Genomic DNA, 24405 nt, shown 5'->3' on the forward strand with positions numbered 1-24405 from the left:
GCAGCAGCCCCCCAGAAAACCCAATTCTGAAACCAGTTTAACAGATAAGAATGAAACTGGACAGTTTGCCCAAACGATGGTATAGGAAAGCCAATCTGGTTAGCTGCTGCAAGCAGCATAGCCATTACCCTTGTTGGGATGGGCCGGCTCGGGATATTTTAGTACGCCCAACCTGTGAAGTGTATTACTCCATGATCTCTCCAGTAGCAGAGGCTGCTAGGGCACAGCTGAATGCTACTTCGTGGGGAGCCGACCCTGAAAACAAGCGTGTGGCGTCACAGGGGCCAGGCCTCGCTAGGCCACGAAGGTCGGCAGGCCTACCTTGAAAACGGCTGCACTGCGAGCCGCCCCTGGCGCCGGCGCCCCGCGAGGCATGGGGGGCTCGTCAGGGCGACAAGGAAGCACGTGTTGGGGGGCGGGCGCGAGGACCGGGCTAACCGAGGAGGCCGCTGTTGGGCGCCCTGAGGAGATGGAAGTGGGCTGCTTGTGTGGGAGGAGAGCAAAATGGCTGCGTAGGCGGGGCGGTGCCGGTGCGCCTGGTGTGGGGCGCCAACGCAGGCCGCCGCCCCGCGAGCGCGACAGGCCGGCGGCGAGGCAGAGCGGCGGCGGCGTCTGCGAGGAAACGCCTGCCTCCGAGCGGGAGAGGATGGCGAGGTCCCGAGGGGGCGGCGGGCGGCCAGCGGGCCTCGCCGTCGTCGCGCGGGGAGGGGGAGATGGACGAGCCGCCTCGCCTCCAGCCTGGGGCAGAGCGCCTGAGGAGAGGCGGGGGCCGCTCCGAGGCCCTCGGCGGGGCCTTCCTGCTCCCGGCTTCGGCCGCGTGAGGAGGAAAGGGGGGAGGGGCGGCCGCGCGACGGTTGCTCGCCCTCGCCCGGCCCCGCCGCGGAAGAGGCTCGCCGGGAGCGCCATGCGGGGCGCCCGCCCGGAGCAGCCGCCCGTTGCAGCGATGGGCCGGCGGCGGGGGCTCCTGCTGCTGCTGCTGCAGGCTCTCTTCGGCTTCCTCCCGCTGGGAACCGCGGCCCTGAGTGAGTGGGTGGGCGGGAGAGGGAGGCGAGCCGAGTGTCCCCCGCCACCTCCCCGCGGGGCATATCGGGGCCAGGAGGGCGCCCCCCACCCCGCCGCCCTCGGCTCCCCAGGCCTTGCGAGGCCCCCACGGCGCGGGGGGGCCGGAATTGGCCCCCCTCTCGTGCCACGGGGCGTGGGGGTCGGGCAGGATTGCTTGGAGCGCCTCCGAGGCGAGGTGTGAAGCGGAGCCGCTTAAAATGCCATTAGGGCCCCAGTGACAGTGCAACCCTGTGCATGTCTACTCTGGGGTGAGTCCTACTGAGTGCCGTGGGATTTACTCCCAAGGTAGGTGTCTTCGGAAGTGCAGTCTGAATCGATTAAAAACCGTTTTGAATCACTCGAAGGATGCTCCCCCTTAATTGGGAAGTAGATCCTTGTTTTGATTTGTTTAAAGTTAGTTACAATAATGGCTTCCAAAAATTATGGTTGGGTGTCAGTTACCGTCTTCGAAGGGCCATCCACGGTTCTCATACAGGAGAGAATGTCTCTTCTAAGATGGAGCCTGCTGCAGACACATACGAGCATCTTAAAAATAAGGAAAGTATGGGTTTTTTTTCTTCCCCTTTAGATCCGTTGTCTCACTCACATGCAATTCTATGCATGCTTACTCAAATGTAAAGCCCACTGTGTTCACTTGGTGTATTCACCAATACATCTATTTAGAATTGCAAACTCAATTAACTTACATGATCAGTAGAATTCCCTAGTGTCCCATTTTGTTTACAGTAGCATCATTATACATGGTGCTTTGCAGAATTTCATGAGAAAACTTTTATGCATAGATCCCTGCCCACAAGGAACTTACACATGTCATGTTAAATAAAAGCCCCTCTTCAGCACTATCCATTTATGATTGCATATATGTGTAGGCAGTAAAGAAGTAAGTGATTACCACTGGTATAAATACCAAGTATTACGTATGGAGATGTCTCCTTCAGCAGTAAGCCTCTTTCCTTGACAGTAGCGTGTTCCAGTCATGGGCTCCCCCCACGGGGCCCAGGGTTTGAAAAAGAAGAGACATTTTTATTCATAACTGATTATCATTATTTACACAGCATTCTACCTCCTGGAAAATTTTGGACTATCCAACTATTTGCTGCACCAATGTGGCAAAAATTAGTGTAACAGGAAGGGGCTACATAAGCCAAGTAATTGTGGTCAAATATGGCCATGAATGCCTAAGATGTTTATTATAGTGTGATGTAGTGGTAAAAGTGTTGGACTGGAACTCGGGAAATCCGGGTGCTAGTCACCAGGCATCCATGAAGATCACCGAGTGACTTTGGGCCAGTCACTGACTCTCAGCCTAACATACCTCACAGGTTGTTATATTTATTTATTACATTTCTTTACCACCCCATAGTCGAAGCTCTCTGGGCAGTTTACAGAAGTTAAAACATTAAAATACAGTATACAAAGTTTAAAATCCATTTACATAAAAGCACACAGACAATATACACAAACAACATATAACTAAAAACAACTTTGAATAGTCACAACTAAAGACACATCCAGGACCAATTAAAACTTCTTTGCTGCCAAATCCTGGGAAAAGTGATGGATCTGAACTTGGTGCCGAAAAGATAACAGTGTTGGCACCAGGCAGACGTCATTGGGGAGCTCGTTCCACGGATGGGGGGCCACCACTGAGAAGGCCCTCTCCCTCATTGCTGACTTCCGAGCTTCCCTTGGAGGAGGCACCCGGAGGAGGACCTTAGATGCTGAATGTAGTGTACAGGTAGGTTCATTTCTGGAGAGGCGTGCCATCAGGTACTGCAGTTCCAAGCCATGTAGGTCTTTATAGGTTAAAACCAGGACCTTGAATTGAGCTTTAAAGCATATAGGCAGCCAGTGCAAGCGGGCCAGAGTCGGTCTTATATGTGCGGACCTTCTAGTCCTAGTTATCAATTTGGCCATTGCATTTTGCACGAGCTGCAGCTTCTGAATTGTCTTCAAAGGCAGCCCCATGTAGAGCACATTGCAGAAATCTAACTTGGAGGTTACCAGAGCATAGACAACTAAAACCAGGTTATCCCTGTCCAGATAGGGGCGTAGCTGGTTCTACAAAGTTGGTAGAAGGCACTCCATGCCACTGAGGCCACCTGAGCCTCAAGTGACAAAGATGGTTCCAGGAGGACCCCCAAGTTACAGACCTGCGCCTTCAGGGGGAGGGCAGCCCCATCCACAACAGACTGAACACCCTCCAGAGGAGGACTGTGTTAGCTGCCTTGGGTTCCTTCCAAAGGAAAAAGGCAAGTTATAAATGTAATAATAAATACATAAATATTATTTTATTATGAGCATTTATGCTCCACCTTCCTGTTTTAAAAAAAACTCTCAAAGTCGCTTGCAATATAAAAAGTTGTCAGTTGGCAAAAAAATATACTTAAACCAAGCAGTTAAAAGAGACAGAGTCAGCAGGAAAAATATTTTTTTTAATTTCCAGGGAATATAAAAACAGTCAACAACTGGCAGTCCAAATATCTGTTGAAATGTTTTTTAAAAGTCTTCCCACCACGACGACAGAAGGCCAACAAGGAGGCAAGGAAGGTGCCCCTCTGCAGGGAATTCCACAGCTTAGGCATGACCTGTGTTCTAGTCCAACACAACTCAGATGTTGAAAGGACATGGAGGAGATCTTCTCCCGCAGATCTTAATTAGCTACTGGGCTCATATTGGAGGAGATGGCCCTTTAGATATTCCATGATTTAGTTAGTGGAAAAGAGGGCCATTATGGTCCCTTGTTACCCTATATAGCAAATCCAATTCCACAAACATGTATTTTTGAAATGGAAAGTAATGTCTGGAGTTTGTTCAGATACACAAGAAAATATGGAGAAACCCACATTTTCCTGTAATGGAAACCCATAATACCTGCAGTCCAGTGCAATGCATTGACGTTTTCAACACCTCTATGTTATGTTGGATTCTGACCAATAAGCTTATTATGGTATACATGTTGGCAAACATACTGCTGCCATAAAGTTTTAATCAGTCCTAAAGTCATAGAATCACAGAATAGTAGGGTTGGAAGGAGCCTACAAGTCCATCAAGTCCAACCCCCTGCTCAGTGCAGGAATCCAAGTCAGAGCATCCCTGACAGATGGCTGTCAAGCTTCATCTTGAATGCCTCCAGTGTGGGAGAGCCCACCACCTCCCCAGGTAATTGGTTCCCTTGTCACATTGTCATCTTCTGACTGCTGAAAGATGCTCAAGACAGGACTTCTGTAAATACCATAGCTATAGGGCTGCTGCTAAGAAAAAACTCTATGTGCCCTTGATGTCTGAACCTGCCTGGGCTGGCTGGTATAGCATAGTGGTTAACAATGCAATCCTATGTGTCTGTTTTTGGAAGTAAGTCCCAAAGTCTTCCATGAATTCTTCCTAGTAAGAGTGTTTAAGATTGTAGCCCAAGAGTATACCTACACAGATGTCCCAGCTGAATCTCACTCCTAGGGTCTATAGGATTGCTCTGTACATTACAAAACTTTATAAGATGTCTCCAAAACCTTTGTCCACATGCCTCCACTTGCAGAGGTTAAGTGCAGCCATGAAATGGATATTAAGTCACCTGAGAAGTGAAAGAAGTGTCTTTGCCTAAGAAGGCAAATAAAAGTCAAACGGATAAATCATGAAGCTTCTACCACTTCATTTCCCTGGTGGTATAGTTTTCACTAGGGGCGGGAGGTAGGGGTCAGTACAAAAACTGAGGAATTCCAGTGTCTTCAGAGACATGTTTAGTCTTTTTTTTGTCAGCACTTGCCTGCCATTTCAGCATATAAAATGGCTTTGTGGACAAAAAAAGATGGACAGGAAGGTTGAGTGTCATGTTGTAGCCAATCAGCTTGTTTATGCAACACAATTTACTATTCTATAACAGTTTGTGTGAAACTTTAAAAGGTGACAGTTAAAGTACTGATCAATATTTTCTTGACAGCCCCGGTCATATTCTCTTTCTTTGGTTTACATCCATCCCCAGAGATGACAATCACGGAGCAATCCCCAGAGAGAGACTTTATGCTTTCTAAAGGGAGGGGAGGATCTTAAGTAATCCTGAAACAACAACCTCAATTTCTCTGTGTTGTCTTTGCTTTGTTACATGGCCCTCTTCGTGATATTAATTGGACATGCAAATGATCTGCTTGGACTCTGTTAGTTTTCTCGTTTTTATCAATTTGGACATTTTTTTTAGATTCTTAGTATGTTCTACCAGAGATATGATGCAATCTGTCTCTTTTGTTCATTCATTTGAGAACTTTCAAGTGTTGTCTTGATAAATTCTCTTTTAGAAAAACAATTGCACATACAAAGTGCCTTATAATCAGGAGCATAATCTATTTTGAAAAGATTAGAATTTTCCACTTCTGAGAATCTATTCCTAAAATTCTCACCCTTACTGAGATATTTTTTAGCTCATAGTGTTACAGTTAGGAGCCTGGTAACTAGTTGTTCACATTCAAAGAGGAAATGAGAACAATCATGCTAATAAACACTCTGTTTGAGAGCTCTAAATTTCAGCCTGCTTCTTTAGACCTAAGTAAAACTCTCTCCCATCCCCATATTTTCCTTTATCGTGTGAGGGTGGGGCTAAGGCAAGGAGGACAGATTTGGAATCATAGAATAGTAGGGTTGGAAGGGGCCTACAAGGCCATCGAGTCCAACCCCCAAGATGTGGAGCTTCTCTACACCAGCTTAAAATCCCACATTTAAAACGAGGCTTTCTGTTTTTATTTTAAATGCAGGATCACAACAGACTCCCTTTACACGTACTTCCTTTCTCCCTCCTTTTCCTCCTTATCTGAGTCTTCGATACGATTCATTATACAGGTTTTTCTCTTTTCACGAGGGAACTCAAGCGCTGGAATTTGATAGCTCATTATCTTTGATCTTTTAAAAAAATGGAATAAAAGTCATTTAATGCGGGAGATGCCTTGGTAGTTTGACAACATCATCTCAAGGACCCGCAAACTTCTGTGAGTAACCAATCTCAATAGCAGGATAAAAGCTCGGCGTGAAGAAGCCCTTGATTTTTATTTAGAGATAGTATTCTAGAAACATCACAATCATCTGATACCTATTTTGATTTCAGTACCAATTCTGAATGTGATTTAATTCTTTAGAGATGGTGTCATTGGTCTCTAAAGAATACTGAGCATATTTCATTATATTTCAAAATCCTTAGGTGTTTTGTACATGCTGAATAGGTTGACTGCGTTTTTATGATTACTTGGGAAAGGTTCCAAATGAAAGTGGAAATCAAAGCATAATAATTGAAATCAATAAGGTCTCATTAAAATTGTTTTCTAAAGGCATTTAAGACTTCTTTGACTAACTATAGATGTTCCAACTATGTTCCAATTTTATTCTACATCCAATTCATTTCCTTCTTTTATTCCCTCTTGTTATCTCTCCTTGGAAAAGATAACTCAAACATTTTTGCAATAGGAACCACTGATTCTTTTTCTGTTGTTGGTGGGTGACACAAACAAGTGAATCCTGTCTTCTTTACAAGATCATTCTACGTATTTAAAAGTATTAACATATTCCTTTTCATCTTCACAATACATCTGTGAGGTAGGCTCAGTCAAGGCAATGTTACTCCGGTGTGGTGATTTTGCTGTAGGTTGTCATTTTAAGTGTAGTTTTCTACTTGCCTTGTGTGTTGAGATTGCAGCTCAGTAGCCCTCCTGATTCAGTCCAAGTTTTGAAAGTTTGGCAAAGGTAGTGCACTCAGTGGAAATCTGTAACCTTTATGTTGGATCACATTCCAAAAATCCGGAACATGTATTTATTTGTTTAGGTTATATCCCACCTTATCCCACCAAACAGTTGGTGCCAGATGTAAGACATTATGCATGTTTATTAAATCTGACATGGAGAAACCTGGCCTCCGTGTGTCACCATTGTAAAATGAATTAAAATTTGTGTAATATACTATGTAATTGATTCAATTTTTTTAAAACCTCTCTATTTTTTAGGTGTGCAACATACGATTGAAAATGTTAAACTAGTGCAGGTAATGTTAATTTCAGGATTTGAGAAAGGGGCTATATTTCTGAGTTCATGTGACTGGGAATGATAGAGGGCCAAAGTAGATGTGATGCTAAACACATCATTAGAAAGCACATCAGGGATTTAAAAAAAATACCAGGCATGAGAGGTGGACAGTTTTCATTGGGACTGCAGTGCAGAGATTTACCCCTTCCCAATGAAAATTGCCAACCATTGTGCTGTTAGCCCAAGTAAAAAAGCTACAGGCTGAGAAGGGATTTCATGAGGATTACAGCTGGAGAGGGACAATTTAAACCTCTCCCCACCCACTGCAGTCCCAGTGAAAATTGACTCCCCTCCCTCCATGCCTGCTATTAAATTGGGAAAAAATCAAAATCTTGACATGGTTTCTAATGTTTTCTCCATGTCTAGTTTGGCTCTAAACCAAAAGCGAAAATCTTGGTTTGCTACAAAGGAGTTTGTACATTATTATTGTATCCAGCATAAAGAGTGCTTTACAATTCTTACCTCATTAATCTTCACACAAAGGATTCACTGTAGCAGAGGTTCTCCTGTATGCTTAGTGTGTATGTGTGTTGAGGGAGGAAGGGGAGATTGTGATTGAGCTACTGGCCCTGGTCCCTCCATACAAGTGACTAATACGTGTTGGATAGAATGTGTATCTGGTCGCCTACTTGTATAGTCAGGAATCACATGATAAATACACCCCATCTTTCTAGTGTACTGCTCATGCGATTCCTGCTTACTCTTGTAGGGGTCATAGGAACACAGGAAGCTGCCTAATACTGATTAGCCTGATATTGTCAACACTGACTGACAGCAGCTCTCCAGGGTTTCAGACAGGCATTTTTTCAGCCCTGTCTGGAGACACCAAGGATTGAACCTGGGACCTTCTGCTTGCAAAACTTGTGCTCTGCCACTGAGCCATGGTCCCTCCCTGCACAGTATGTCCATGCACATATTCTGACCAATGTACGAAGGTTTGGACACATGGAGGGGGTGGGACCTGCAAGTCTGTTCATGATGCCCCCTGCGCCCACCCCCCCTGTACAGAAGAATGTTTGCACAGGCCTAGTGACGCCTTAGATTACATGAAGATTAATGTTTAATTTAAGACAACTTGAAACTAATTATTGAGATCCATTCCAATCCAGTTGCCAGCCCCAGTTTGGGGTAGAAACTGAGTTGGTCACCTTGATAGATGACCTGTGCCAGGAGATAGGTAGTATATGTGTGACTCTGTGGATTATCCTGTACCATTCAGCTGTTTTCAGTTCCATGACCTAAGCTATGGCAGGGCTGCAGAATCTCTGGCTCATTCAGCCTCTTGGGGTTCCTCCAGGAGGTGGGGCTTAGGCTTCAAGCCCCGCCTGCTGGAGGAATCTCCTCGGAGGGTGTCCCCCACTGCTATCTCAGATCGGAGACAGCAGTGGGGTGGCAGGCATTGGAACTTGCCTGCACTAGGGAGAGCACCCACTCATCCCCACATGGGTGAGTCCCCTTCTGCTTCTTCCCACAAGCAGGCAGGGTGGGTGAAGCAGCTGAATCCCCTTCACTCCATTGGAGAAGCAAAGGAGACTTGGCTGCTTCTGCTTTGCCCGCCCTGTCTCCTCCCCTCCAATGCAGGAAGGAGATGGGGTGGGTGAAAATGGGCAGAGTCAGCCTAGTCCCTGTCACTCCTCCTGACGGTCTAGCCTGGCTCAGCTTCCCTAACTGGGAAAGCCCACTGGCAGTGAAGTCTGGCCCTAGCCCAAGCACCTGATGGAAGATATATCCAGTGCTTCTTGGGCCAGGGAGCAAATGACATCAGGTGGGTGGCCTCAGCCACTGACATTAGGGGCATGGCCTTGCTTACCTGATGTCATATGCCCCCCCCATCTGAAACTAGTTCTGCACCCCAGAACTATAGTATCCTTCTCTGGGCCACTTTGCCAGGATGGGATTAGGAAACACTATTTTGCAGAGGTTTTTGGGATGTAGGTCCCTGAACGTGATGCTGGGAGACCTCTGCTCCACTTTGGGGCCTTTGACTTATAGGAGGGGTAGGCAGCTTGTGGCCCTCCAGATGTTTTGGCCTACAATTCCCTTCTCCATTAACTATGCTGGCTAGGGCTGATGGGAATTGTAGGCCAAAACATCTAGAGGGCCAGGAGTTGACCACCCTGGCTTATGGGGTACCATAGAGTTCCATCTTATCTGTCATACTTTTTAACATCTACATAAAACAGTTGGGTGAACTCATCTGGAGATTTGTTCTGGTGTGTCATCGGTATGGTAATGACACCCTGTATCTCTCATTTTGCTCATCTGATCTTGGGGAGGCAGCAAAAGTTCTGAACTGATGTCTGGGGACAGTGTGTTGTGGATGAGAATGAAAAAGCTGCAGCTTAATCCAGAAAAAACAGAGTTGGGTATTGGGTGGGTGGAATCTTATGATCCAGAAAAAGGGTTTACAGCTTGTTCTGGAGAGGATTGCATTCCCCCTCAAGCAGGAGAAGTCCTGGATCCAGCCCTACTTCTGGATGCCCAAGTGATGAACGTGGCCAGAAGTATTTTTTACCAACTCCATTCTATATGGCAGCTGCATCTTTTTCTTAAGAATTTGGACCCGGCCTCAGGTATCCATGCCCTAGTCTAGTCACTTCTGGACTGGATTACTGTAATGCACTTTACATGGGGTTGTCCTTGATGACAGTCTGGAAACTTCAGTAGGTCTAGAATACAGCTTCCAAGATTTTGTGAGGTCAGCTGATGGGTTCATAGTACACAAGTCCTTTGTCAACTTTGCTGGTTGCCAGTTTGTTTCTGGGTTCAGTTCAAGGTGCTGAATTTGTCATTTAAAGCCCTACGAGATATGGACCCAGAGTATTTTGGGAATCGCTCTCCCCATGCAAATCAACCTATATTTGAGATGCTTCTTTTGTCAGATTTGTGGCAAGTGGGTAGGAGGTATCAGGCCTTTTGTGGTGGCGGTGCCTAGATTGTGGAAGGGATGCCTGAGAGAGATGCCTGGCCCCTTTGTTGTCTGCCTTTAGGTAAAGCTTTGAAAATAAAATTATTTCAGCAGTTTGTTTGTTTTTTAGTTCTGGCTCTTAGTGCATTTTAATTGACTGCTGCTTTTAAATAATTCCTATTGTTTTTTTCTTTTCTTTTTTAAATTATTATTACATTTCTTTCCTGCCCAATAGCCAAAGCACTCTGGGCAGTTCACAACAATTATTTGTTATGATTTGTTTTGTCATTTAGTTGTATTTTAAACTATTGTGAGCTAGCCTGAGTATATTTGATATAAAATCATAATAAATAAATTAAAGTAGCTTTGCAGACTACCAGCACTGACTAAAGTCATATCTTCCCTTGCTGTTTAGCCCAGGCAAATGTCAGTTGCAATCTTACCCATATTGAACCTGTTACATCAAACTTAACTTACATGGTGGTTTTGAGGCTGGCTTATGTAGGGATTGTAAAATATGTGCAGATTTGTGTGCATGCCACTTTGTACAACAGACAAAGAAGAAAGCTAAAGGTGGACCCATCATTCAATGACAGAGCCTATGGTTTGTATGCATATTCAGTTTTCAGCATCTCCAGTTAAAACAGAACTCAGTTTCTGAGGCCTAGGAGAATGGTTGCTAGTCAGACTAATGGGTTAACCGGACCAATTTCTGACTTGGTATAAAGCAGTTTCATATATAGAAATTAGAAATGAAGTCATTTGCAGAATATATGTGAAAGCATCTGCTTTTCTGCATCGAGCCTGATACAAAATGAGAGGTCTGTTAATGAAAAAGGAACATTATCATAGTGAACTCGGGGCCTATCTGTTTGAAACCAAAATATTGGCCACCAAAAATGCGGCAGTGGTTTCTACATATCCAATGAACTCTCCAGGTATGTGGAAATATACAAGTTTGTAAATTAAAGCTGTCTTAAAAAACCTAAAATGGCATGTATAAGTGAGCTGTTAGACTTATACAATGTTGTTGGCAGCTGAACTTAGAGGAAGGGGTCAGGGATGAGGAACCTGTGGCTCACTAGATGTTGGACTACAGCTCTCAGCATCCCTGAGCTTTAAAATGGTAAATGAACTAGAAGTCAGGCAGACCATATGAGTCTACCAATTAAGTCTATGGTTGAAAGTATTTGAGCAGGTGAGACGTGGAAAGTTAAAGAGTCCATTGAAAAAAAAAGAAAACAGATAAATGGAGGGCCAGGCAAGAGAGGGAACTAAGTATCTTTTGAGGGGAATTAAAGTTGGAGGAATGCCTGCCATAGGGTTAAAAAAAAAAAATTCCTGCACTAGGAAAGGGAAGGACATCTTTTCTACTCCCCAGAACCACAATCGCTCCAATATATAGCAATAAAATAGTTTGAGGCTGGAAGCCCTCTAGCATTATATATTACAACTGAAGGAGATCTGACTGTATCCAGATGATGAAAAACTAGCTGCTACAATGAAGTAACAGTCACATGGCAGTGACTAGAATTGCTCTTTCTGTTATAGATAGCGGTGCATCCAACTGCAACTCTGCGTATTTCATCAGAGAGCGCGGACAACGTTAAAGCCCGGGGTAAGGAATCTTATTTTTCCGTGGCATCTTATATTCTTACTGCAAAATCACTTTGAAGGCCTATTTCATAGAAACAGGCCTGTGTCTTTTTCAGTGTTCTAAAACAAGGGACATAAATTCTAGGCAGGACTCTGGCTATCCTGATGGCTCTCTGTTGGCTGAACTGGTCTATCTTGGTGTCTGCCCTAGCCTTTGCACCCCACCACCCCTTGATTTTCTAGCATAAAAGGTGCACAAGTTAAATTTGTAATTTACCTGCTCAATTTTTTTTTAATGTATACAGTTATTCTTCAATGCAGTTGCATGGGTAGCTGGTCTATCACAATATAAAGATTTGATTCACACAACATGACAGCCCCCCATGGCTGAATTTACCTGCGAGGGCTGTTACATTGTGCCATGGCTTGTTTTAGGGTTATTTGAAGTTTGTCTAACCCTCAAACAACTCAGCCACCTGGGTTCGCACTATGTGACAAGCCACAGCAAGCCAGACACCCGTGGGCGCATGGCATGATGCAACAGCCACCACGGGTAAATTTACCCATGGTGGGCTGTCGTGATGTGCAAATGGGCCCAATGTGAATCAGCCAGTTGCTCAACTGACCTGCAGAAGCATCATGTGGTTAGGTTTGAGGTATGGTCAGGAAGCAAGGCTGGATAAGTGATATAAAAAGGAGAAAAACTGTTGCAAAATATTTATTGGCTCTTAGAGGAGCTCCAACCCAAACAAGGAAGAGATACCAGTGAGGTAAGTAGGCTCCTATTCTGAGGCGTTTTAATGCACGGGTGCCAAGTAAGGAAGTGAAACTTTGGGGGAAGGAATATTCTCAGCAAGCCAAGCCTCACATGTACAAAACTGTAGTCTGAATGTAGTCTGAATTGCACTGGCTCATTTTGGCTGTGCATTTCTTCTTGTGAATTTTTTTTAAAGTTTCAGTGGGATGAGGGAGAAAAACCACACTGACAAAGGCAGAGGACAACTCAATTTTTGGCACAGAACAGCCCTTTTTTAAAAAAAAACATAGGATTTGTTTATAATATCATGACAGTGAAAAGAGCAGGTTGTTGCACACTTGGGGCCAAACTAGACATTACTTAAATTGTGTGGTTAGAACCATATGTGGGCGGGTGGGTGGGTTGTTTGTTTTAATAATAAGCTGGGTAGGGGTGTCCCAACTTTCATCAGGATTGCAGTATACAGGGAAATAGGATTTTTCCTACCCCTACCTCCATGCTCAGTCCCGACCAAAATCTTCTGCACCCCTGGCAATTAGCATTAGAAAAAAGCTCCCACTGGTTTCATTTTTCTAATGCTGATTAGCACAGAGGAGCCTGATTTTCATCAAGATCACTGCTGGTGAGGGAAAGGTAAAGCCTCCCCTCCCTGCACACTGTGGTCCTGATGAGAATTGGGACCCCACCCTCCAGCTTGCTTCTTTTTTTAAAATCTAGGCATGGACGCTAGCTACATAATTAAAGTAATGTCTAGTTTGGCCCTGAAGCAGAGCAGGACTTGTGCCCCAACACTATGTAACACCAGAGTTGTGAGATGCTACACTGTAGACGGGGCTTTAGAAATGCTTTTACATACAGAACAAGAAAAAGCGAGCAAGAGATGTGTGCACGTCTGGTTACGTATCTCACTTTCTGCTTAACAGAATCTGCTGAATCTGTTGACGTGGAAGCAACAAAGGAAGAAGAGAAGACTTTGAATGATCTTGTGGGCCTTTTGCAAGATATGGTAAAAAATATCCCAACAAAGCAAGTGGAAGCACCACCATCAACTGAAGCACCAACTATCATGATATCCAACATAGAGCCCTCTCCATCTGAAACAGTCGACACGGTTTGGGTAAATATGAAGCCAAAGACTGGTGGAATGCAAATAGAGCCATTGCAAACAGTTGTCTTGACTGAAACAACTCCTACTACAACAGCATTTTGGAAACTCAGGAATGATGCAAGTGCATCTGTCATTTTGCATTCTGATACGACCTCTTCAGAAAAAACTCCTACAGAAAGTCTCCAAAGTGAAACAACTGCATCTGTTTTGTATTCTGATAATACTACACCAGAAAAAGCACTGGTTAGTGTGTCACTTTTGATGAGAAAGGATACTACCATGGGAAAAAGTAAAAGTTTTGATCAGCTAACAAATGGAGCCTTGGCAAGTCTGGTGGAATCTCTAAAGAATGTAAAAAAATTACATGTGACGCTACATAAGATCAGTAACAAACCACAAGAAGAGCACAATGATGAAAAAGCTGTGGGGATACATCAACGTAAGCCTACAGGTGCAGATATCCTGGAACTGATTGATACGCTAATTGTAACAATAAAGAATGCACCATCCGCTGTTAAAAAAGATCCAGCTCTCCATAAGTATATTGAAAAAGCAGAAAGCTTCTTAAAAAATGCTCTGGAACTAGCAGCGGAGGCAGAGAAGAAGTTGATGCAGGAGAAGAACCAAAAGCAGAAACATAATTTGGAACCAGGGACTCCTCCCTCACCACCAGCAACTCTGCCTTTATCAGAGGTGACCATCCCGTCGATGTCATCTTCATCTGAGCCTCTAGCAAAAAAGGCAGAAGATGCGCAAGTGGAAATGGGAAAGTTAAAAGCATTTATTAATTTGCTATATGGGTTTAGTCCCCATCTAACTTCATATGCACAAAATTCACCCAGTAATAAAGTGGCTGAGGATATTGTTGAGAGAGCAATGGCAGTCCTTGATGCCATAAAGAGCATTTTCTGTGGAAATCCTGAAGGGCGAAGCAAACAGATGTTGAAGCAGTTATTAAAGGAAGACATGGCGCTTGTAAGACAAGCCATGAATGGAAAAAGAGTCTCTTAAAAATACACAGTTGTTTATTGGTAGTGTAGATATTTTTCATCAAAGTTATATATGATTAGAGAACCATTTTCTCATTTGTAACAACCGTCTAAATATGTAGCCATTTCCAAATCTGGAATTAAATGCTTATTTTTAAATAATTTTGTTTTCATTTTTCACCCTCATTTTGAATTGATCTTCAAGGTACTTACTACTGAGCATGAGCTTAAACTTAAATCATTTAGGAAACCAAGTAAGCTATAATACCAAAGATCATTCAAGAAAATACCTGAGTTGGCATAAGGTTATTACAATATGGACACCAAAAATACAAGATGGGGCAGTTTGTGCCCAGGTAACCCTTAACAGTGTGATGATATTAGAGTTCTCTTGCTGGATCAGACTAAATGATATCCATGTTGTCCAGCATTCTATTTCTAGAAGTGGCTGGCAGTGGCCAGATACTTCCAGGAAGCTGTCACGTGGTTACAATGGTGATAGCTACTCCCTGTTGTTTGTCCCCAGTGTCTGATAATGAGGTATTCTGCCTCTGAACATAATCCTGGCAAAAAGCAGTTATGAAATGGCTATATGAAACTTTTAAAAGATCCATGGTCATGTGGAACACAGACTGTTTTAATTCTTTCTGTTCTGTTTAGTTGAATGATTTAATTAAATACAAAACAAATAGGTTAACACTACTTGTACTTAGAAAATATTACACAGATGTACAGAGACTAGTAATTATATTTTTGTTTTATTTCTAGCTATTTTTGCATACAGCTAGTCATCAACACCTGTTTCTGGGTTGTTGATTAAATTAAAGCAGCTTCCTCTGCCTTGAGCAGTATACAGTCTGATTAACTGTTCATCAGCAAGGAAGGTATTAAATGTTGCATCTTAACTAAGGACATTTGCAATTTATGTACCATAGGATCTCCTATGGTATGCTTCATTACATCTTTTTTAATGCTAAGTCAGAAAGGACAAGAGGTTCTGTAAATTGCTGGGAGAAAGGAGTCTGAGGAGCTAGACAAAAAGAAGGCTGTGGGATAGAAGTTGCAGGTAACCCATCGTTTTTTTCTTCGCCTGCAGCGTGCTGCTTGACTAGTTTGCATGAGTAATCTGGAGCTGTTCTAATACTCTCTTTCTGCATTGCAAATGATCTCTGCTTTGGTGTATACAGTGGTTTAAATTGCATGGATCAATTCAAGTGTGTTGTGTGTAGAGATGTAAAATTTCTGGAAATTTTGAGGCCATGGAAAGCACTAGGAAAAAATGGAAATTTTGGGAAAAATTGAAAAATAAGCAATACTTATTTTTTTAGCACTCTTTACTGATCTAAAATAACTTTGTTGCTTTAAGACAGCCTTCCCAGACCTGGTGTGCTCCTGATATTTTGGACTTTAGCTCCCATCAGTCTCAGGCAGCGTGACCAATGGTCAGGAATGCTGGGCACTGTAGTCCAAAACATCCGGAGGGCACCAGGTTTGGGAAGGCTGCTTTAGGAACATAAAACAGCCTTTCTGTTCCTAAAGTTATTTTATGTATAACTAAGTTTGCTCATAAAATTATAATTATATTTAAATATTTTTAAAGTAAACACAGTACATTTGTAATTCTTGTCTGAATGAATTAGAACTACAGTAAATGACTGCTATAGCATCAGAAACACAGGACTCTATAGAACAAAACCCAAACTGTCAAGAATGCACATTTACTGTCAAGAATGCACAATGGTGACTCTAGGCATGTGTTAGGAAAAGGAGCATAAATGTCTATCGGTAAAATATACTTTAGATCAATAATTTTAATAAGGAATGAAAAAACTTAACTATGCTGGGAATCTTACAGAGAGGATTAAAAAACATTTTCCCCCTATGGCTTCATTATTTGCAGACATTTTACATCTCTATTCTTTCTATAAAAGTGTTCTTATTACATAGTTTTTAGAAATCATTTTGCGGGGAGTAAAGGCTGGGTAACAATATATAAATACTTTGTCTTCAATTCTAAAAGAAAATATTTCATAACCCAAAGCTGTTCAATTTTTCCAATTGGGGTGGGGGGTGGGGAGACAGTCCTTGCGGGGGTTTTTTCTGGGCCTTCACATCTCTAGTTGTGTGCGTGGACAGAAGCTGGTAAGCAGATTGTCCTGCCTTGGGTAAGAAGGTTGGACTAAATGACCCTGGGCACAGTACATCACACAAATCTTATTTGGGGGCCTTTCATGATAAGGAACGATGAAGCATTTTAGTTAATTTTGCCAGAGAAATTGGATCATTATTTAGCTTCTAGAGTTAAGAATCATACACAACTGAAAATGAGCAGACTGCTTTGATACCTCATGCAGTACCCTTCCCTTTACCTCTAGGTAAAGGGAAGGATACTGGATAAAGCAACATTCATAATAACCTTCCCTTGACTAATGTGACTTCCAACAAACTGCAGTCTGACAAAGAGATAGAAGGCAGGGAACTGGTGTTGTGCATGTGCATATGTGTAATGATCTCTGTAATGCTTTTCAATGTACAAAGTGCTACCATTCTTGTTGCCACTGCAACATTACAATGGAGGTTAGAGTGAGGCAAAGGCCAGGCAACCAACCAGTGTGCTTTGTGAATTTGAACATGGGCCTCTCATGCCAGGGCTCACTAACATAACGCACTACTTGGGAGCACTAATCTCTTCAAGTAAATACATCTGTGTATATGGTCTTTCCTTCAGGCTGGGTTTTACCTTCCAAAATGCACAGCTTATTACACATAAGTATGATACTCATTTGTGCAACCTGAAATGAAAAATGTTAAGTGCCTTGCTGTATGCTGCCTGGCTTTGACATTCCCATAGCAACCCCATCCTCACCTTTGGAGTAGCAAACTCACCCATAGTTTGTTGCCTCACAAGCAGGGTTTGTTCAAAGATGAATAAAAAGATCGTGGCATGAAAGAAGCACTTGTTCTAGTATGTTTCTGACAGCTGGAAAATAAGGCCAAAAGCCCAGCATGACTCTGAGGTTGTGCCGAGTGGGGCAGGACACAATCCAATCTTTCCAAAGCTAGGGGTGTTAATGAATATAAAGGATGTTCATTCATTCATGTATTTATTACGTTTCCATACCACCCAATAGTCAACGCTCTCTTGCCAGTTCATAACTTGATAAACCATAATATCTTTAACATGCAAAAATGTAAAATGTTTTGAAACTTAAAAATTTAACAATAAAATGATCAAATTTGCAGATGACACAAAATTGGGCAGGATAGTTAATACCCTGGAAGTCAGAAACAAAATTCAAAGTGATCTGGATAGACTGGAGTGCTGGGCAGAAAACAACAGAATTACATTTAATAGGGATAAATGCCAAGTTCTGCACCTAGGAAAAAGAAACCCAATGCACAGTTACAAGATGGGGGATACGTGGCTCAACAACACTACAAGCAAGAAGGATCTTGGAATTGTTGTAGATCGCAAGCTGAATATGAGCCAAAAATGTGATGTGGCTGCAAAAAAGGCCAATGCTATTTTGTGCTGCATTAATAGAAGCATACTGGGCCGTGGTGGCTTAGTGGTTAACACGCTGAACTGCAGACTGGAAGGTCGGCAGGACAGCAGTTCGAGACCCGAGTGCTGCGTGACGGAGTGAGCTCCTGTCTTCAGTCCCAGCTTCTGCCAACCTAGCAGTTCGAAAGCAAGAAATTGCAAGTAGATAAATAGGTACGGCTTTGGCGGGAAAGGTAACAGCGTTCCGTGCACCTTGGTGTTCAGTCATGCCGGCCACATGACCACGGAAGCGTCTTCGGACAGCGCTGGCTCTTCGGCTTAGAAATGGAGATGAGCATCACACCCTAGAGTCGGACACGACTGGTTGGGGACACCTTTACCTTTAATAGAAGCATAGCTTCCAAATCTCAGGAAGTACTAGTTCCCCTCTACTCAGCATTAGTTAGGCCTCATCTGGAGTACTGTGTCCGGTTCTGGGCACCACACTTTAAGAAGGATGCAGACAAGCTGGAGAGGGTTCAGAGGAGGTAAACGAAGATGATCAGGGGACTGGAAACAAAGCCCTATGAAGAGAGACTGAAAGAACTGGGCATGTTTAGCCTTGAGAAGAGAAGACTGAGGGGAGATATGATAGCACTCTTCTAGTCCTTGAAAAGTTGTCCCAGAAAGGAAGGCCAGGATCTCTTCTCGATCATCCCAGAGTGCAGGACACAGAATAATGGGCTCAAGTGACAGGAAGCCAGATTCTGGCTGAACATCCTGACTGTTAGAGCAATACGACAGTGGAACCAATGAGCCAGGGCGGTGGTGGGCTCTTCCACACTGGAGGCCTTCAAGACGAGGCTGGACAGCCATCTGTTGGGGATGCTCTGACTTGGATTCCTGCATTGAGCAGGGGGTTGGACGCGACGGTCTTGTAGGCCCCTTCCAAGCCTACTATTCAATGATTCTATGAAAACTATCAAGACCCAATAAAAACCTAACACTAAAAAAACCCATCACATGCTATCAAATGCCAGGGGTAGAGGAAAGACGTAACCTGGTGCCAGAAGGATTACAATTTTGGCACCAGGCAGAGAGCATCTCCCCTCACCGAGGAAAGCATTCCATAATCAGGGGGCCACTACTGAGAATGTTCCTTTCCTGGGCAAGTTCCGTGAGTGGGTGGTTGCCAACCAGCTCCAGATGCCTTTGGATGAGACCATAATGAGCTCCCCAGACTACAAGTGCAAGCCCCTCCAGAACAGGTTGCACCTGTTACGCACCTAGACAGATGAACCACCCATTAACAATCACCATCCATCTTGTTGATCAGGCAGCAAGCCTTGCTTTTCTCTCTGGCTCTTCTCTCTCTTTTGCCTTGCCTCCCATGTTCAGTCCATTGCCAAAACATGTCACCTCTCCCTTTACAACAGTACAAAAATATGGCTGTGCCTTTCTGTCTCATTAATAAAAACTAGTCCATGCCCTGGCCATCTCTCAACTTGACAACTGCAATCTCTTTTCTGGTCTTCCATTGCCTAACTTTGTCTAGCACTCTGCTGGATCACACCAAGGATCCATCTAGTCCAGCATTCTGTTCACACAGCAGCCAACCAGCTGTCAACCGGGAACCCACAAGCAGGGCATGAGCGCAACAGCACCCTCCCACCCATCTTCCCCAGCAACTGGTGTACATAGGCCCACTGCCTCTGGTACTGAATGTAGCACATAGCCATCAGGACTAGTAGCCATCGATAGCCTTCTCCATGAATTTGTTCAACCCCCTTTTAAAGCCATCCAAATTGGTGGCCATCACTACATCCTGTGGTAGCAAATACCATATTTTAACTATGCACTGTGTGAAGAAGTCCTTCCTTTTATCTGTTCTGAATCTCCCACCAAACAGCTTCATGAGATCATAAAATCACAGTAGGGTTGGAAGGGACCTACAAGGCCATTGTGTCCAACCCCCTGCTCAATGCCGGAATCCAAGTCAGAGCATCCCTGTCAGATGGCTGTCCAGCCTCATCTTGAATGCCTCCAGTGTGGGAGAGCCCACCACTTCCCTAGGGAATCAGTTCCATTGTTGTATTGCTCTAACAGGAAGTTTTTCCTGATGTTCAGCTGGAATCTGGCTTCCTGTCACTTGAGCCCATTATTCCGTGTCTCGCACTCTGGGATGTTTGAGAAGCGATCCTGGCCTTCCTCTCTGTGACAACCTTTCAAGTACATAAAGAGCGCTATCATATCTCCCCTCAGTCTTCTCAAGGCTCAACATGCCCAGTTCTTTCAGTCTCTCTTCATAGGGCTGTGTTTCCAGTCCCCTGATCATCTTCGTTGCCCTCCTCTGAACCCTCTCCAATTTGTCTGCATCCTTCTTAAAGTGTGGTGCCCAGAACTGGACACAGTACTCCAGATGAGGCCTAACCAGTGCTGAGTAGAGGGGAACTAGCACTTTCTGGAATTTGGAAGCGATGCTTCTATGAATGCAGCCCAAAAGAGCATTGGCCTTTTTTGCAGCCACATCACATTGTTGGCCCATATTCCACTTGTGATGGACAACAATTCCAAGATCCTTCTCGCTTGTAGTCTTGTTGAGCCCCCATCTTGTCAGTGTGCATTGGGTTTCTTTTTCCTAGGTGCAGAACTTGGCATTTATCCCTATGAAATGTCATTCTGTTGTTTTCTGCCCAGCACTCCAGCCTATCAAGATCACTTTGAATTTTGTTCCTGTCTTCCAGGGTATTAGCCATCCCGTCCAATTTTGTGTCATCTGCAAATTTGATCAGCATTCCCTGCACCTCCTCCTCCAAGTCATTAATACAAATGTTGAAAAGCCCTGCGGTACCCCGCTTGTTACCTCTCCCCAGTTTGAGAAGGTCCCATTGAGAAGCACTCTTGGAGTCCGATTCTGTAGCCAACTGTGGATCCACCGGATCGTTGTTTCATCCAGCCCACTTTGAGCTAGTTTGCTCACCAGGATATCATGGGGCACTTTGTCGAAAGCTTTGCTGAAGTCGAGGTATATTATCTCTACAGCATTCCCACGGTCCACAAGGGAGGTTACTTGATCAAAAAATGAGATCAGATTCATCTGGCAGGATTTGTTCTTGACGGATCCATGTTGGCCTCGAGTAATCACTGCGAGACGGAGAAAAATGTCTCCCTATCCACATTCTCCACACCATGAATAATTTTGTTGACCTCTATCACATCTCCTCTTAGCCTCTTTTTTCCCAAGCTAAGCAATCCCAGCTGTTGTAACCTCTCATAGGGGAGATGCACCAGGCCCTTGATCATTTTAGTTGCCCTTTTCTGCACTTTTTCCAGCTCTACAATATCTTTTTTTAGGTGTGGTAATCAGAACTGGACATATTATTCCAAGTGCACCACAGATTCGTATAGGGGCAGTATGATATTGGCAGTTTTATTCTTAATTCCTTTTCTAATTATGCCTAACACGGAGTTTGCCCTTTTTTACAGCAGCTGCAGTGGGTTGACATCTTCATTGAGCTGTCCACCACAACCCCAAGATCTCTTTCCTGGTCAGTCACTGCTAGCTCAGATCCCATCAAGTTATGCTTGAAGTTGGGATTTTTTGCCCCAACGTGCATCACTTTACACCTGCTTACATTGAACTGCATTTGCCATTTAGATGCCCATTCTTCCAGTTTGAAGAGATCCTTTTGGAGCTCTTCACAATCCCTTTTTGTTTTAACCACCCTAAATAATTTGGTGTCATCCGCAAACTTGACCACTTCGCTGCTCTCTCCTAATTCCAGATCATTTATGAACAGGCTGAAAAGCATTGGTCCTAATACAGGTCTCTGTGGGACCCCACTATTTTCTTGCCTCCACTGGGAGAATTTACCTACTCTGCTTTCTGTTCTTTAACCAGTTACTGATCCATAAGAGGACCTGTCCTCTTATTCCATTACTGCTAAGTTTGCTCAAGAATCTTTGGTGGGGGACTTTGTCAAACGCCTTTTGGAATTCCAGGTAGACAATGTCTACCGGATCACCCCTGTCTACATGTTTATTGACACTCTCAAAGAACTCTAAAAGGTCAGAGAGACATTTACCTTTGCGGAAGCCATGTTGATTCTTTTTCAGCAGGGCTTGTCCTTCTATATGCTTACTAATTTTATCTTTAATAATGCCTTCAACCAATTTACCCGGAACAGATGTTAAGCTAACAGGCCTGTAATTTACCAGATCCCCCTGTATCGCTTTGTGAAAATTGGTGTCACATTGGCCATCTTCCAGTACTCTATTATAGAGGCTGATCTTAGGGACATGTTGCATATTTTGGTTAGAAAATCAGCAACTTCATATTTGAGTTCTTTGAGGACTCTAGGATGAATACCATCTGGGCCCAGTGATTTATTTGCTTTCAATTTATCAGTAAGGTTGCGAACATCATCTTTTGTCACCGCTACTTGCCTCAGTTCCTCAGACTACCCTCCTGAAAACATCAGTTCAGGCACAGGCATCTGTCCTATATCTTCTGCAGTGAAGACGGATGAAAAGAATTCATTCAGCTTCTCTGCAATCTCCTTGTCCTCCTTCAGTACTCCTTTAACTCCATTGTCTTCCAATAGCCCAACTGCCTCCCTAGCTGGTTTTCTGCTTCTGATATATTTAAAGTATTCTTTATTGTTGTTGTTAGCGATATGCTATTCAAAATGCTTTTTTGCATCTCTTATTGTCTGCTTGCATCGCCTTTGTGCAAGCTTGTGCTCCCTTTTGTTTTCCTCACTTCGGCAAGACTTCCATTTTCTGAAGGAAGCTTTCTTTTGTCTAATAGCTCCCTTAACACTGCTCATTAACCACGCCAGTGACCTCTTGGACGTGGTGCTACCTTTCCTAACCTGTGGTATACATTTTAGCTGGGCTTCTATTATTGTGTAATCTCTGTTATTTTGAGTAATCTCCAAGTATTCTGAAGGGATTTTATCCTCTTGACTCCCCCTTTTAACTTCCTTTTCACCAGTTCCCTCATTTTAGAGAAGTTTCCTCTTTTGAAGTCAAATGTGACTGTGTTGAACTTCCTAGGCAATTTTCCACTTAAATATATATTAAATCTGATAGCACTGTGATCAGTGTTTCCAAGTGGTTCAACAACATTTACATCTTGTACTAGGTCCTGGGCTTAGGATAAAATCCAAGGTTGCCTCCCCTCTGGTTGGTTCAATGACCAGCTGTTCTAGGGTACAATTGTTTAGGGCATTGAGAGATTTAACCTCTTTGTTGTGGCTTTGTTGTGAACATGCATTTATCCAATCAATTGGATAAATTGAAGTCAGTTAAATAAATTGGGGGTAATTGAAGTTGCCCAATATTACAACACTTCCTTGTTTGGAGGTTTCCCTGATTTCATTTTCCATCTCAAGGTCACTCTGAGCATTCTGGTCTGGGGAACAATAGCATGTTCCTAGCACTAAATTAGTTTTGGAGCCTGGTACTGTCACTCACAGTGCTTCTGTGGAAGCCTGCCCCTTGTAGATGCTCTGGTCCACTTGGCGCTATGCCCTCTGTGACGTACAGGGCAACACTTCCCCCAATATGCCCTTCCCTGGCCTTTCTATAGCATTTATATCCAGAGATGACCGCATCCTACTGGTTCTCTCTGCTCCACCAAGTTTCTGTAATGCTTCCTATATCCAGGTTTTCCTTTAAAATCAAGCACTCCAATTCTCCCATTTTGGCTCAGAGCCTTCTAGCATTTGCATAAAAATGCAAATGCTAGAAGGTATCCCTCCCCAGATGCCTCTGGCGTGGGCATCTTTTGCTATGGGACGTTGGCCCCTTTGGCTATTATGTTCTGCCATGTACTCCTGGCCTATTTCCTCCCGTTCTACATTTGGGCAATCAAAAACATTTTCATCTTTATCCCTTTGGGATGATTTAACCTGAACCAAATGCTTCCCAGCTCCTGTTGGCTTTCCCCCAGGGTTTAATTTTAAAGCTGCTCTGCCACCCTTTTTATGTTTAGCGCCAGCAGTCTGGTTCCATTTTGGTTCAAGTGGAGCCCGTCCCTCTTGTACAGGCCTGGCATGTCCCAAAATGTTCCCCAGTGCCTAACAAATCTGAACCCCTCCTCCCGGCACCACTGTCTCATCCACGCATTGAGACGCCTCAGCTTTGCCTGTCTAGCTGGTCCTGCGCGTGGAACAGGTAGCATTTCCGAGAAAGCCACCTTGGTGGTCCTGGATTTCAACCTCCTACCTAGCAAACTAAATTTGGCTTCCAGGATCTCACAACTACATTTCCACACATTGTTGGTACCAACATGGAACACGACCACTGACTCCACCCCAGCACAATCTCCTAGACGGCGATCTAGACGGCGCATGATATCTGCAACCTTCGCACCAGGCAAACAATTCACCATGTGTTCTACACACCCATCACAAACCCAGCTATGTGTCTAATGATTTA

At 43.9% G+C, this 24405-nt stretch overlaps 1 protein-coding gene across 1 annotated transcript; it reads left to right on the forward strand.

The window, feature by feature from the left end:
- Positions 1–281: 281 nt before the first annotated feature.
- On the forward strand, positions 282–15378 carry LOC146337319 (uncharacterized). Its single transcript, XM_084817543.1, has 4 exons — positions 282–1022; positions 7041–7078; positions 11579–11645; positions 13304–15378. The coding sequence occupies exons 1-4, from the start codon at positions 374–376 to the stop codon at positions 14497–14499; spliced, it is 1950 nt and encodes a 649-aa protein (XP_084673669.1). The 5' UTR covers positions 282–373; the 3' UTR covers positions 14500–15378.
- The last annotated feature ends 9027 nt before the right edge of the window (positions 15379–24405 follow it).

The sequence above is a fragment of the Heloderma suspectum genome, chromosome 11 (assembly GCF_057233095.1).
Source record: "Heloderma suspectum isolate Gila_16-S chromosome 11, 16-S_ref, whole genome shotgun sequence".
NCBI classification, from domain to species: domain Eukaryota; kingdom Metazoa; phylum Chordata; class Lepidosauria; order Squamata; family Helodermatidae; genus Heloderma; species Heloderma suspectum.